This window comes from Ochotona princeps, chromosome 3, assembly GCF_030435755.1.
Source record: "Ochotona princeps isolate mOchPri1 chromosome 3, mOchPri1.hap1, whole genome shotgun sequence".
NCBI lineage: Eukaryota > Metazoa > Chordata > Mammalia > Lagomorpha > Ochotonidae > Ochotona > Ochotona princeps.
Genome location: NC_080834.1, coordinates 105,498,417 through 105,513,965, shown reverse-complemented (window position 1 = coordinate 105,513,965; position 15,549 = coordinate 105,498,417). Strand labels below are relative to the sequence as shown.

The window sequence follows — 15,549 nt, the reverse complement described above, 5'->3', positions numbered from 1 at the left end:
TCCGGGTCTCCCACGCGGGTGCAGTGTCCCAATGCATTGGGCAGTCCTCAACTGCTTTCCCAGGCCACAAGCAGGGAGCTGGATGGGAAGTGGAACTGCTGGGATTAGAACCGGCGCCCATATGGGATCCCGGGGCATTAAAGGCGAGGACTTAAGCCACTAGGCCACGCCGCCAGGCCCCCGCCCACAGTCTTAGGTCTCGCTGGTGTGTGTTGCAGCTTAACCCAGCCAGGTGCAGCCTACAACGTGGCCTGGCTCTATTGTGTGCCAGCAGGTACTGTGGCCTAGTCTGGCCTGGTCCACCTCCAGCCCCAGCTCTTGGATTCCCCGAAGAACTGTGGCCTAGTAGGGAGTTTCTTTCCCACGTTCTCTTGCTATGAGCTGCTCCAAGCTCTTAATCTCAAGTATGCTGGCATAGACCTGACTGGCATGGTCTGTCCTCTTCCCCAGCCTTTGCAATTGCTGTGGCCTGGCCCAATCCAGCCTCTTCCCAGCCCCAGCCCCCTTGAGTGTCAGATGAGTTCAGCATCCAGCCTGGCTAGCGTGTTCATCACTCTCAGCTCCTGCACAAACTTGCAGGTCCTGCAGTCCCACAGAGGCTAGCCAATATGGCACCTACACAGTTTGCCCCCAGATCTAGCTCTCTAGTGTTCTGGTGGGTGTTGCGGCCCAGCCTGACCTTGTCCACTCCCTAACCCGACACTCCCCTGTGAGTACTACAGCCTAGCCCAAGCCCTCATGCCCTCCAGCCCAGTTTTCTTGTGTTCCACTGGGATGCAGTAGATCTACTTAGCTTAGCCCAGGTCTCCCATGTGGGTGGGTGCCTTGGCTTGACCAAGACATAACAGCTGGTTTCCCTCAACTGAACCACTGTGTTTCAGCTCTACCTACCTACCTACGAGTGCAGTGACCCAGTCTGTGGAAGATTTTAGGAGTCGTTTCCTCCTCTAACATGCCCTCTGCCACTCCTGCTCCATGTTGTTCCCAGAATCTTCCCCTTCCCCAGGCAATCTACGGCACCCCCACTGCCCCACTGGGGGCTGGGGAGATGTGTCCTGATCCGGAGTTCCTTGCCTTCCCCACATATTTAAACAACAACAACAAAAAAGATAGGTAACTGTGCTGGCACACTGGTATAGTTAACAAAAATTTGGCATTATTCAGTCCCAGGATGTCTGTCAGTTGTTGGCTGCTCTTGTTCCAGTAGTGTAACACTTATCTAGGTACAAGACAACTCGGGCACTTAGGAGATAAATTTTCTTTTAGGATTTTTTTTTATTGGACAATCAGATATACAGAAAGGAGGAGAGACAGAGAGGAAGATTTTCCGTCTGCTGATTCACTCCCGAAGTGGCCACAGTGGCCAGAGCTGAGCTGATCCAAAGCCGGGAGGTGTAGGAGCTTCTTCCAGATCTCCCATGCAGGTGCAGAGTCCCACGACTTTAGGCCATCCTCAGATGCTCTCCCAGGCCATAAGCAGGGAGCTGGATGGGAAGCGGGGCTGCCAGGGTTAGAAGCTGTGTCCATATGGGATGCCAGCATGTGTGAGGCAAGGACTTTAGCTGCTAGGCTACTGCACCAGGCTGCAAATTTTCTTTTAGTTGCTTTTAATCTTGGGTATTGTATTAGAAAGCCAATAACCTAAATTTCTACCTTAAAATTAGCCTGATTTTAATTGTTTGTTCTAAGTTACTTCACTATGCACCATTTTGCTTTTGATAAAGCAAGGTGATATAATTTATATCAGGACATCATGAACTCAGTTCTTCAAATTAAAACAATCGTTTTTTCTATTGCAATTGCTTCCAAAAGAATACCTGTAATTGGTATAGATGTGTAAGAGCTATGAAGTAGGGTACTTGTTGGGTGAATCAAAATTACCGTAGCACCTTTACTTGTATTTTAGACTCCAGTGAAAATGTTTTCTTGGGACCAGAATTGCAGCCTAGTGGGTAAAGCTACTACCTCCTGCCTTGGCATCCCATAAGGGTACCAGTTTGTGTCCTGGCTGCTCCATTTCCATTCATCTTCCTGTTAATGTTAGTCTAGGAAAAACTGAAATATGGCTCCAGTGCTTGGCTGCGCCTCTGCACAGGAGTGTCCTGGCTTTCTTTTTTTTTAAAGATTTATTTTATTTTTATTTCAAAGTCAGATATACAGAGAGGAGGAGAGACAGAGAGGAAGATCTTTCATCAGATGATTCACTCCCCAAGTGAGCTGCAACAGCTGGTGCTGTGCCAGTCCGAAGCCGGGAACCAGGAACCTCTTCCATGTCTCCCATTTGGGTGCAGGGTCCCAAAGCATCGGCCGTTCTCGACTGCTTTCCCAGAGTGTCCTGGCTTTAGTCTGTGCTTTGTGACAGTCTGCTGAATGAACCCATGCATGGAACAACTCTTTGGCCTGCTTCTCCGATAACTTGGTGACTTTGAAGTAAATGGATAACTCTTGAAATTGTTGTTCTTAATATCATATTCTATGCTAATTTTACATCTTTCTGCCAGATGGAAAAATGAGCTTGATTTATTTTTGCATTTTGAAATTTTTTATTTTTTCCTTGTGGGTTTTTGAGTCAAGTCAAATGAGATTTAGATTTGAAAATTTTCTAAAATTAGAAATGTAAATTTTGAAGGCAGTGTATTTTTTTTTTAAAGATTTATTTATTTTTATTATAAAGTCAGATATACAGAGAGGAGAGAGAGAAAGATCCTTCGTCCAATGATTTCCTCCCCAAGTGAGCTGCAACGGCCCGGTGCTGTGCCGATCCAAAGCCAGGAACCCGGAACCTCTTCCGGGTCTCCCACATGGGTGCAGGGTCCCAAGGCTTTGAGCTGTCCTCGACTGCTTTCCCAGGCCACAAGCAGGGAGCTGGATGGGAAGTGGAGCTGCTGGGATCAGAACCGGCGCCCATATGGGGTCCCGGTGTGTTCAAGGTGAGGACTTTAGCTGCTAGGCCATGGCACCAGGCCCAAGGCAGTGTTTTTTAGTTTGAGTTTTTAATTATGTGGTACAATTTGTATAGGCTGGGATTCCCCCCTAACTACCACAGATTTTTCCCATTTTGTTACAATAGTGTAGTCCTTCATAAGTAATCATAATTCTATCAGTCTGTTATTTAAGTGTATCTCAACATTGTTGGTGCAGACAGTGTCACACAGTCCAGCATCCCATTGTCAACACATGTTCAGCAGTTTCATTGGGAATCCATCTTTCATCTGGATGCAGGAATGCATGTTCCATTGTACCCCCACATGTGTATGTGATAGACCCCAGTACTCCATCACTATGTATTACCTTAATTGAGAAACCATGAAACAAGGTCAACAACTGGTATGAATTAGAACAGCCACAACAACAAGGCAGTGTTTTTAATGTTTTGTTTTTGCTCAGACGTTTATAAATAGCTGAATGTTTCAAAAGGGAAAAAGATTACTCCGTGTTAGTGCTAGCGGTGGTGTTATGTTGTATGTTTCTTGGTATAGGTCCAGGAAGCTTCTGCTCTGTCCTGAAACATTCATTTCTGTGGCCAACATCTATATGATCAAAACATTGATGTGTGAGAGAGAATGATTTAGAAACTGGTTACTCAGATACTTTATGGGTTATCTCTGGGAAAATTTGTTCCAGTTTTGATTGTTTTTGTTTTGTTTATTTTTGAGGATTTAAAACGAAAGAACTCTTGGTCCAGCATTGTGGTGTGGTGGGTTAAGCTGGAGGTTGTGATACTAGCTTTCCTGTGTAAGAACACTGTTTTGAGTGCTGGCTGCGCTAGCTGCTTTGCTTTGAGCTAACTGTGTGCTAGTGTGCTTGGGAAAGCAGCAGGATTTGGCTCACATGCTTAGTCCCCTGCCTTCCCTGTCTGAGACCCCGAGGGAGCTCTGGACCACTTCCATTGGCTTGTGCTAGCTCTAGCTTGAGTACTCTCTGTTTGTCTCTTTCTCTGTTTCTCTATGAAATAAACAAGTAAATATTTAGAAAGGGAGAAAGAAGCTTACATTTCATCTTGGCACCCATTTGTTTCAGATGCCACAACCATGTGCTGGGATGGTGTTGGTTTTTTTGGTTACCAGCATTTAGGAACTTATTCATATGATCTATTAAGAAAAAAAAATTTTAATTTATTTTTTTAATTTTTATTTTATTTAATTTTTTTTATTGGAAAGGTGGATATACAGAGAGGAGGAGAGACAGAGAGGAAGATCTTCCTTCTGATGATTCACTCCCCAAGTAGCTTCTACAGCTGGAGCTGAGCCAATCCGAAGCCAGGAGACAGGAGCTCTTCAGGGTCTCCCACGCGGGTGCAGGGTCCCAAGACTTTGGACCATCCTCGACTGCTTTCCCAGGCCACAAGCAGGGAGCTGGATGGGAAGCAGGGCCTCCAGGATTAGAACTGGCGCTCATATGGGATCCTGGCACATGGAAGGCGAGAACTTTAACCACTACACTATCGCCCCTGGCTCAATCTGTTAAGAAATTTTAGTTATTAGTGTGTTATTGTTTGAAATAACTCAAATAACTTTTAAGTCGTCTTTAAAACTTGGTGTAATTTTCATGAAGTAGTAAGTAAAGTTTTCTGCTGCGTGGTTGAGCTTCTCCATTCACCCCAACTTACATCTTGTTTACCAGAATTTTCTCAGATTTTTTTTGCATTTGTTATGTAGATATTTTATTAAGATTTTCATTATGCATTTCTGATTTTCTTTTTCAGAAAAATCTTACTTGTTTATTTGAAAGACAGTTTCCATCTGTTTGTCTGCCAAAGGATCAGGGTTGAGCCAGGCCAAAGCCAGGAGCCTGAATTTCAGTCCCTATTTCCCATGTAGTTGACTGGAAACCACATTACTGCTGCTTCCCAGGGCCTAAATTTAAGCCAGTAAGCTGATTCAATTTGGGCTGTTACACTTGCAGTCCAGCTACCTGCTGATGTTCCGGGGCAAGCGGCAGAGGATGACCCAAGTGGGCCCCTGCAGCCACATAGGAGACCCTGAGGAAGCTCTTGTCCCAGAACTGGCTGTTATAGACATAAAACAGATGGAAGATGTTTCTCTTTCCCATTTCCCTCTCTCCCTCTGTACTCTTCTTTCAAACAGATAATCTCTCTCTCTCTCTTTCTGAAGATTTATTTTTACTGCAGTCAGACATAGAGGAGGAGAGACAGGAAGATCTTCCGCCCAAGGAATCACTCCCCTCAAACAGATAATCTCTTGGAAAGATTCCTTGTTGTCCATGTATCATAAATCAGAGACAGTGACATTTTTAGCATTTTTACTGTTACCTAGAAAAAAGGCAGTGAAGAATTTAATGTAAATTCCTGTCAGATTTCAAGCTCTACTTTCTGTTGTTTGTCTATTTATTTTAGGTTTTTTTAGTTTGTATGATTGTTTGTTTGCTGTGAGGGGTTTTCGAAGTGATCCCGATGGTCATTGTGAGGGAGGGCGGGGGTCCAGAGGTGGAGCCAGGCTCTCAGACCAGAGAAAGCTCTCCTCCCTGGTCCCGAAGGACATTTATTGTTCTTCTGTTTCTGCGGACCGCTCAGGGCTTCTGGTTGTCTTTCCGATGACGTTGGTTTCTGGACAGTAGTGTTTGGACTTCTTCCATCACCTGCGGAAGCTCCGGTTGGGGGTGGGTGACCTCAGAGTCATGCCTCGCTGGGTGGGACACAAAGATTAGTTACTCCTCACCATGGTGTTGAGGATTTTCCTGCACACCCCCCCAAAAAAATGTTCTGTACCTTAAATGTCGACAAATGTCTTGTTAGAGTTACAAGCCAGTCTAGATTATCCTAAAATCTACCAAGATCAGCAAAATTATACTTCAACACAGCACATGGCTAAATACTAAAATGAAATAGACACGAGACAGCTGAATGGTACCTTATAGCCATTTTAAGGTATATAGCAGCCGGTCCTGTATATAAACTAAAATTGAAATGTCAATGAGCTAATCATGGGTTGTGGTTAGGACTTGCAAAAAAAAAAAAAGAATTTAATGTAAATTGCCTGGTTGAATGGATTCTGGGGAGTTTAAGATGCTGAGTCAAAGGACACGCTACTTTAAAATTTTGATATTACCAAAATGTGCCTTTTTGTTTTCAGAAAATTTGTGTAATTAAATTGCTATGTGAAATTGCTATCCATTTCTTCGTAGGTCCACAGACTGGATTATTGTTGGTCTACGAAATATTGCAAATCTGACGGAGAGAAGCTACTTTCTTTTGAATTTCGTTTTCTGGGCCCGGTGCGATAGCATAGTGGTTAAAGTCCTCGCCTTGCATGCTCCGGGATCCCATATGGGCACAGGTTCTAATCCGAGTTCCCAGTTCCTATCCAGCTCCTTGCTTGTGGCCTGGGAAAGTAGTCCAGGAGGGCCCAAAGCCTTGGGACCCTGCACCCGCGTGGGAGACCTGGAGGAGCTCCTGGCTCCTGGCTTCGGATTGGCTCAGCTCTAGCCGTTGCAGTCACTTGGGGAGTGAACCATAACAGAAGATCTTTCTCTCTGTCTCTCCTCTTCAGTATGTCCACCTTTCCAATAAAAAAATAAATAAATCTTTAAAGGAAAATAAAAGTGAATTTCATTTTCCTTGATCAATACTTTTTTTCTTATTTTTGTTTAAGATTTATTTACCCATTTAAAAGCCAAATTACATGTATAGAGGAAGAGACAGATGTTCCATCTGCCAGTTATCTCCCCAAATGGTTGCAGTCTGGGGGTGTATTCAGGGGTCTTCAGCTTCCTTCAAATCTCCTACCCCGTGGGATGTAGGAAAGCAGGTATCTAGGCTGTCTTGCTTTCTTGGGCACAGTAATAGGGAGCTGGATTGGAAGCAAAGCAGCTGTGTCTTGAACCAGCACCCGTGTGGGAGGCCAGCAGATACTCTAGGCAGTGGGCTTACTGCTCTGTTGCATTGCTGGTTAATTGGGTTAGTTCCATGTGTGAATTGTCTTGTTTTTATCTACGTCTTTTTAAATATTTATTTGAAAGGTCAATTTGGAGGGACACACACACTCACGCACACATATTTCATCCTCTGGTTCACTTCCCAAATGGCCAATGTTCAGGGCTGAGGCTGAACATCCAGCGTGAAACCTGGAACCAAGAACTCCTCCCTGGTTTCCCATGTGAATAGCAGGGGTCTGAGTATTTGGGCTGTCCTGCTCTGTTGGAGCCACCAGATGCTGGCGTCACAGATGGCAGCTTCACCTGTTGTGCCACAAATGCTGGCTCAACGTTAGCATTTTTTCTTTATTCTAAAGATTGATTTAATTGAAAGGCATAGTTAGAGGCTTCTCTCCACTAATGTCTTGAGCTGGCTGCTTTGGCCAGTACTGGGCCAGAAGACAGTTCAGGAACCAGGAGCTCCATATGGGTATCTTCTGTGGATGGTCATATTCCACTGTCTTCCCAGGCGCAGTAGTGAGGAGTTGGGTTAGAAGCTGAGTAGCTGGGTCTTAAACCAACACTGGTGGCATGCAGAATTCTAGGTAGAAGTTTTGATGCTTGCACCAATAATTTCCTCTTTTTTTTTTGTTATATAATTTTTTATTGATTACATTGCATTCTGTGACGCTCTCATAGGCTCTGGAATCCCCGAACCCTTCCCCATACCCTCCCCCCATGGTGGATTCCTCCACCTTGTTGCAGCATTACAGATCAAATTCAGTCAAGATTCTTTCATTGCAAGCATAGAGTCTAGCATCTTATTGTCCAGATAAATTCAGCGATTTCTTGGGGAGACCATCTCTGGTCTGAAAACAGAGCTGGCAGAATATCCCGATCAAGTAAAAGCCACAGCATAACATCAACATCAATTTGTAACATTATGGAATTAATTGACATGGTATTGAGTAACAAATATGTTAAAAAATGCAAGTTCTTAACCACATCCTGTGACTACTTAATTGACATTTCAGTTTTAGTGTATACACAGAACCGGCTGCTGTGCACCTTAAGATGGCTATAGGGTTCTATTCAGCCATCTCGTGATGATTTTCATTTTAGCATTCAGCAGTTTATAGTGTTGAAGCTTAATTTTGCTGAACTTGTCAGATTTGGGGATAGTCTAAACTGGCTTATAACTCTAACAAGGCATATGTCAACAGTTGAAGTGCAGAACAGTTTTAGGAGGGGTGTGCAGAGATATCTTCAATACCTTAGTGAGGAGTAACTAATCTTTGTGTCCTACCTAGTAAGGCATGTGTGAGTCCACGTTGACCGTTTCTTGCCTGGTTCCGAGTTTTCCTTGTTCTCTATTCCAATTTGTGTGTGTGTGTTTTGGGGTGGGGGGCTCCGGAGCGACCCTGATGGTCACTGCAATATAGGGTGGGGATCCAAAGTTGGAGCTAAGTGAGGACCAGAGAAAGCTCCTCTCCCTAGTCCTGAAGGAAGCTTACTGTTCCGATGACCTTGGATCCTGCAAGGAAGGGTTTGGGCTTCGTCCATCCCATGTGGTAGATCCAAACGGGGGTGGATGACCTCAGAGTTCTTGGCCTCCGAAGGCATTCCAGTCCCCCGTGGTCTCCTTGGCAGTTGGGATGTAGTCCTTGGTGAGGATCCGGGAGTCCCCAGGGTTGGGATACAAACCTCCTCCTGTCCACCTGTTCCACCCTGGGGTCCCCCCCCTACTTTGTGCATATGACCTCCTGTTAAGGATCACTCTTGATTCCACCTGTATAACTTTTTAGTTTTACTGTTGTCTAATGTGTTTCCTTTTTGTCACGCATGTGTTGGTTACTCAGTGGCATGTTATTTTTTCAGGGTGCTATAATTTGTTGTTGTTGTTGATGTGGCTGTTAGGAAATGATGTCAATCCAAAAAACTGTAATATTATTTCAACCCCAAACAGTCTGTATCGCATGCAATAAGATATTGTGAAGTAACCAGTGAACCAACAATCGATATGAGTCAGACTGCTTATGATCTGCATCAAAGAATTGTAAAACCTAATATACTTTTAAGACCCTGTACTACTCGGAAATATGGAGGGAGAGCAGAGAAGTCGTCCATCTCCTTAGAATGTGTGAGGAAGACGTGAAGTATAACCTATCAGGAACATAACAGTCTTGAAAGAACTTCCTCTGTTTAAGAGATTTCACAGGCTTCCTACTTTGGTTGTCTTAAAGCTAATACATATAACAGAGCTAGTTGGTAAAGCTTGCCATCTCAAGTTGATATGTAAGTTCTCTAAGATTTTTTTAACTTAAAATACAGTGTTTAGCATATTTGTGATAAAAAGTGTTCTGGAATATTGAGATTTTTCTGGCTTAGTATCTGGAACTGACAAGTTCTTATTGTTGTGATGTTTGCCTTGTTACAGCTGTGAGGCAAATTTTCAGGCATCATGGTATGCACCTAGTCTTGATGAAGTTCATGGAAAAAGTGGAATTAAAAGGTTATTTTGAGGGCCAGCTAGCAGGCCGATCCTCTGCCTGTGGTGCCAGCATCTCATGGGCACCAGTTTTATTCCCAGCTGCTCCATTTCTGATCCAGCTTTCTGCTAATGGCTTGGGAAAACAGCAGAGGATGGCGCCAAGGTCTACGGCCCCTGACCCATGTGAGAGACCTGGGAGAAGCTCCTGGCTTTGAAACTGCCCTGCTCTGGCTATTACAGCCGTTTGGGAAGTTAACCAAGCAGATCAAAGACCTGTGTCTACTACCTGTCTGTAACTTTTCAAGTAAAGAAAATCCTTAAAAAACAAAACTAAAGGACCCAAGTGAGCCTGGCACGGTAGCCTAGGACTAAATCTTTACCTTGCATTCTCTGGGATCCCATTTGAGCACAGGTTCATATCTCGGCTGCTCCACTTCCCATCCAGCTCCATGCTTGTAGTCTGGGAAAGCGGTGGAGGATGGCGCAGAGCTTTGGGATCCTGCACCTGTGTGGGAGACACAGAGGAAGTTTCTGGCTCCTGACTTTGGATCAGCTCAACTCCAGCCATTGTGGTCTCTTGGGGTGTGAACCAGTGGATGGAAGATCTTTCTTTATGTTTCTCCTTCTCTCCTTATATCTGCTTTTCCAATAAAAAAAAAATCTTAAAGAGGAAGCAAAAACCTTTAAAAATGTGGATTTTGGTGCAAGAAATTATGAAAACAGTGTGCATTAACCTTGTTTTTTTGTGTCAATATAGATGTATTTTATTAGTTTTTGTTTGTTTTTTTGATAGAATACTAGAGACAGAACATTCACGTCTGCTGGTTCGCTCCAAATTACTTCAATAGATCTGGAGCACAGAAGCCAAGAGCATGGAAATTCCACCCAGATCTCCCTTTTGGGAGTTAGGGGCCCCATTGCATTTGGGTCATGTTCACTGCTTTCTCAGGTGTATTAATGGGAGCTGGATCAAAAGGGGAACCGTCAGTACTAGAACTAGCACTGTTTAATATCTGATGTCTCTGTTTTTTTAATATATATTTTTTTATTTTTATTTTTAAAGATTTATTGATTTTATTACAGCCAGATATACACAGAGGAGGAGAGACAGAGAGGAAGATCTTCCCTCCGATGATTCACTCCCCAAGTGAGCTGCAATGGGCCGGTGCACGCCAATCCGAAGCAGGGAACCTGGAAACTCCTCCAGGTCTCCCACGTGGGTGCAGTGTCCCAGTGCATTGGGCCGTCCTCAGCTGCTTTCCCAGGCCACAAGCAGGGAGCTGGATGGGAAGTGGAGCTGCCGGGATTAGAACCAGCGCCCATATGGGATCCTGGGGCTTTCAAGGCGAGGACTTTAGCTGCTAGGCCACGCCGCCGGGCCCTGATGTCTCTGTTTTAAGTAGCAGTTTAATCTCCATAATGCTGGTCCTTATATACCTGTTCAAAATACTGTTTCAGAGTATGGGAAGACACTTCCATCTGCTGGTTCCTTCCCCAGATGCACACAGTATTGGGGCTGGATAGGGTGGTGGTGCGTAAGGGTTAGGAGTTAGGAGCCAGGAGGACAGTCCAGATCTCAAAGTAGGTGCAAGGAAATAGATGACCTGCGCCATTATCACTGCTGTCTCCTTCAAATCAGATTGTTGAATTGGGAGTGGAATGCAAGTTTTAAAGTGTGGGAGGGTGGGCATCCTTATTGCTAGGCTGAATGCCTGTTCCCCATGTTGACCTTTTAATTCCACATCCGCTGTTGTTTTGAAGACGTTGAATTTAAGGGAAATGCAATCATTTAAGGTAGGACACCTTTTTACCAACTATTTTTTTTAAGATTTTAAAATTTAATGAAAGGCATAGTTATAGAAGAGAAGGGGAGTTGATAGATCCTCTACTGGTTCATTTCTTAGGTGTTGACAGTGGCCTCACATGGGTGTGGGGGTCCAAGTAGTTGGACCCTCTTCTGCAGCTTTCCAAGGCACATTAGCTGGGGGATGGAGCAGCTGCTGGTGCTTGAATGGGCACCTGTATGGGATGCTGGTGCTACAGATACCTGATACCCTGTGCCACAAATTAAATTTGTTAGCTCCAAATTAAAGAGTTTTTTCTTTTAATTATTTTAAAGGCATAGAATTGGTGAAACCAAGAGGTTCTGAAGGTTTTGAGTAGTTTTTTTTTTTTTTTGAAGATTGACTTTATTATTGGAAAGGGAGACAGAGGAGAGACAGCAATCTTCCATCTGCTGGTTTACTCCGTAAGTGCTACAATGGTAAGAGCTGAGTCAGTCCAAAGCCAGGAACTAAGAACTTCTGGGTCTCCCATATGGTTGCAGGGTCCCAAGGATTTGGGTCATCCTCTATTTCTTTCCCAGGCCACAAGTAGGGAGTTGGATTTGGGGAGTGGTCAGGACACAAACTGACACTCATGAGATCCCAGTGCTTGCAAAGTGATGATTAGCACTGAGCCATCATGATACCAGGCCCAGTTTTGAATACTTTTAAGTCTTAGCAAACCAAGCTTGAACCACCTACCTGTTGAAAGGGTGAAGTTACAATTTTGGATTTTATTGCAAATCCATCATTTCTTCTTTTGTTTTATTGGAAAGACAGACATACTGGGGGAGAGATAGAGAAAGATATTCTGTCTGCTGGTATACTCAACAAGTGGCCGCAATGGCTGGAGTTGAGCTGATCTGAAGCCAGAGTTTTGGAGCTTCTTCCAGGTCTCCCACACAGTTGCAGGGTCCCAAGGCTTTGGGGCATTCTCTTACTTTCCCAGGCTACAAGCAGGGAGCTAGCTGGAAGGGAAGTGGAGCAGCAGGGACACAAACTGGCACCCATATGGGATCTCAACTGATGTAAGGCGAGGATTTAGTTACTAGGCTATGTACCGGACCCAACGTTTCTTACTGTGTTGATTTTGACAATATATAAGCCAAAAATGGGCATAATTCTCTAAATAGTTTACTACTAATCAGCAGTAATATATAGAACCTGTAAATATTGCTATCATTTAACATTCTGCTTTAATAAGTTCTAATGTGTCATTGCTGGTTCTTTGCAACATTTTACAACATCAGAATGTGGTTTGACAATTGAAAGTATTTTCGAACTTGAGTAGCTTCTAATTTTATTAAGAGGATAGCCATTTGCGTTTGTTCATCTTCTGTTTCTTTCTAGTCATCTTAGTATACACATTTAGTTTTGACTTTTTCTCTCCTGATAAGTCACTTGGTTCAAAGACAGCTTAGCTTGACTTGGGAACCAATTTTTTGGGGGAAGGGGTGGGAGTGTTGGCAGAGGGTCTCTTGGTTACTTAATAACATCATTTGTAGGCCACAGAAATCACCAACTTAAAATTAGCCTGCTATAGATTTGTTGAAAATCAAATCCTGCCAGTGGTTGCCTTGGAATGGGCTGAGCAAGTGATTACGTGGGCCTTGCCCAGCCAGTGGGCCAGTTCCACATCCCCTTCTTGAAAGATGAAAGCATGATGTCAGTTTGTCTTAATAGAATAGTACGGTCTTCTGGGTTTTTGTTGATGTGTTTTGTGTGAAGACATCTCATTTGAATGATTAAGTGGATGAGAATACCATCTTCTTTTTCTCCTTGGAAATACATTCAGAAAAGTCATCTTGGAATGTCGCCATCTAAAGATTTCATATTCCTGAGTACTTTAATTTCACATTTATCAGTGGGATCTACTGTGCCATTGTCATCTTTTTCCTCGAATAATAGGAAAGACTATTAATAATTTTTGAATGATGAAGAAAACAGTGAAATGCTAAAGGGAAAATAGAACACTGAGTCTTTAAGGTTCTTGAGAACATAAATAGTAGATTTTGTTTCTTGAATAACTTCTAAGAAAAGAAAAATCATGAAAAATTGATCCTTTTGAATTAATTAGAGCTACATATACATGGTTGGCACATTGATCTCAACTTTTTTCTTCCAAGACTTTTTCTAATTGTTTACAATAAAGTTGATCATTAGATTTCTGTTTACTCATCTATAATTCCAATGTCCCCATCACTTCAGTTATTCTCCAGTTTTGTTCATAAGCCGCAGGCTCACCAGTTATTTTTCTGTAGTTGTTTGTGTTTGTGTCTCAGATGGGTCTTGCCATGGGCTAGTAGATTTCCTTGGCCATGCTTGCAAGGGTAGTATTAATTGTTACAATCAAGATTTTTGTGGGAGAACTTGCTAGTTCTCAGTTCTCCTATTCTTGTTGGTGATTGGAAATAAGTAAGCTGCTTTATCATAAGAAATAAGCTACAGAAACGTATTGTATTTTATGTTAATGGTACTGTTACTTGCGCAGGTAACATACAGGATTCCCCCCCTACTTTTTCTTGTGAATAGGAATTTTTAAGTGATACTTAAAAGCAGTTGCTTCTGGGTCTCCCACATGGGTGCAAGGGTCCAAGGATGTGGTCGTCTTAGGCCACATTATACTGCTTACCCAGACCCATAAACAGGGTGTTGGATTGGAAGAGTAGCAGTCAGAAGTTGAGCTGACACCATGGGATGTTGATGTTGCAGGTAGCAGTTAACTCTGCCACAGTGTGGGCTCCAAAACTGCGCTTGCTGACATCTTGGTCTCAGATTTCAGCCTTCAGGACTCAAGCGTCACCCATTTGGGATGCCTACTTTGTAGGTAGTGGCTTACCCAGCTGTGTCATAGTGCTGGCTCCTAGTGTTACATACTTGAAGGAATTTATAATTGGATTTACCACTTTCTACACTTTTCAAAAAAACCTCATAATTTTGACAGGTAGTGCTGAAAAAACAGAAAGATCTGTGTTTAAAATTATGTGAAGAGGACTTGTAAACAGCTTGCTTTAATGTGTTTGAGCTCAGCAAATTTGAAGTTAATTTTCTAAGGGGCCATGTTCCATAAGAAGTACTCAGCTCTCTTGTTAGCTGTTAAGATTTAAATATACAAAGCACTTTCACTGAATTGCATTTGGTAAAGGACCAGTCAAATATGTTTAATGGGTTTTTGCATTTATACCATATCATGATATTTATAACATTACTAAGTGCTTTGGAATTTTTTAAGATAAGTGAATCATGGCATTTCCCCCTTTTCTCAGGTATATTCTAGAGCAAATGACCAAGAACCATGTGGATGGTGGTTGGCCAAAGTTCGGATGATGAAAGGAGAGGTAAGTGATCTTCACATGTTATGTGAGTTTTTTCCAAGGAATAATCTCAACTCTGGTGTTGTGTAAATATTCCAACTACAGTTACATTTCTAAAAGCCTGTTAGAAAGAGTTGATTATATCATTAATTTCTGCTTGTGTTCTGTATTGGCAAAGCCCAAAGCTGTTCTCCAGAGGTACACCTCAAGCATATACAGACCACTAGGGTTCATGCTTGTCAGAACCTGTGCTCTAGTTTAGGCAAACTAGATTGTGTAACTAAGGTGTACTTACTGTTTGTGCCACAACTAAGGTGTACTTACTGTTTGTGTCAACTGGTAAGCTGAGCAAGGTTATTAGCACTTTCTAAAGTTTATTTTTTTTTTTGTTCGGATGGAATTTTTGAAGTATTTTGATGTCTTTTAGTTTTATGTGATTGAGTATGCTGCTTGTGATGCCACTTACAATGAAATAGTAACATTTGAAAGACTTCGGCCTGTCAATCAAAATAAAACTGTCAAAAAAAATACCTTCTTTAAATGCACGGTGGATGTTCCTGAGGATTTGAGAGAGGCGTGAGTAATTTTATTTATTATAGAATCACTTGGCCAATTAAAGGATTTAAAAATACCACAGAATAATTTTTCTCAAACACAATCAACTTTTTTCATAAAATCTTTTTTATAAACGAAGGTTTTAATGGGGAATAACAACATAAATTTTGCATTATCAACATAACTTAATCTAATACTGAAGTTTTAAATGTGAATTGATTTTTCTCCAGGTGTGCTAATGAAAATGCACATAAAGATTTTAAAAAAGCAGTCGGAGCATGCAGAATTTTTTACCACCCAGAAACTACACAGCTAATGATACTGGTAAGATAGCCCCATATTTGAAGGTAATTAGTGCATATGGATCAGGTTTTATAATTAGATAATTCACGAGATAAAAGATAAGGTAAACCTGATATAAGCAAATTTATTAAGATGACAGAAGAAAATATTTTTTTGTAGCAATATAATGTTATTTAATTTTTAACTTTGG

At 42.5% G+C, this 15,549-nt stretch overlaps 1 protein-coding gene across 8 annotated transcripts in view; it reads left to right on the top strand.

The window, feature by feature from the left end:
- FXR1 (FMR1 autosomal homolog 1) overlaps nucleotides 1-15,549 on the top strand; it is a 77,878-nt gene that overhangs the window by 35,269 nt on the left and 27,060 nt on the right. For all 8 annotated transcript variants that reach the window (XM_004591259.4, XM_004591257.3, XM_012928709.3 and 5 more), the window contains exons 4-6: nucleotides 14,454-14,525; nucleotides 14,929-15,077; nucleotides 15,287-15,380. In XM_004591259.4, coding sequence (XP_004591316.1) covers nucleotides 14,454-14,525; nucleotides 14,929-15,077; nucleotides 15,287-15,380 — 315 coding nt within the window. The remainder of the gene's footprint in view (nucleotides 1-14,453; nucleotides 14,526-14,928; nucleotides 15,078-15,286; nucleotides 15,381-15,549) is intronic.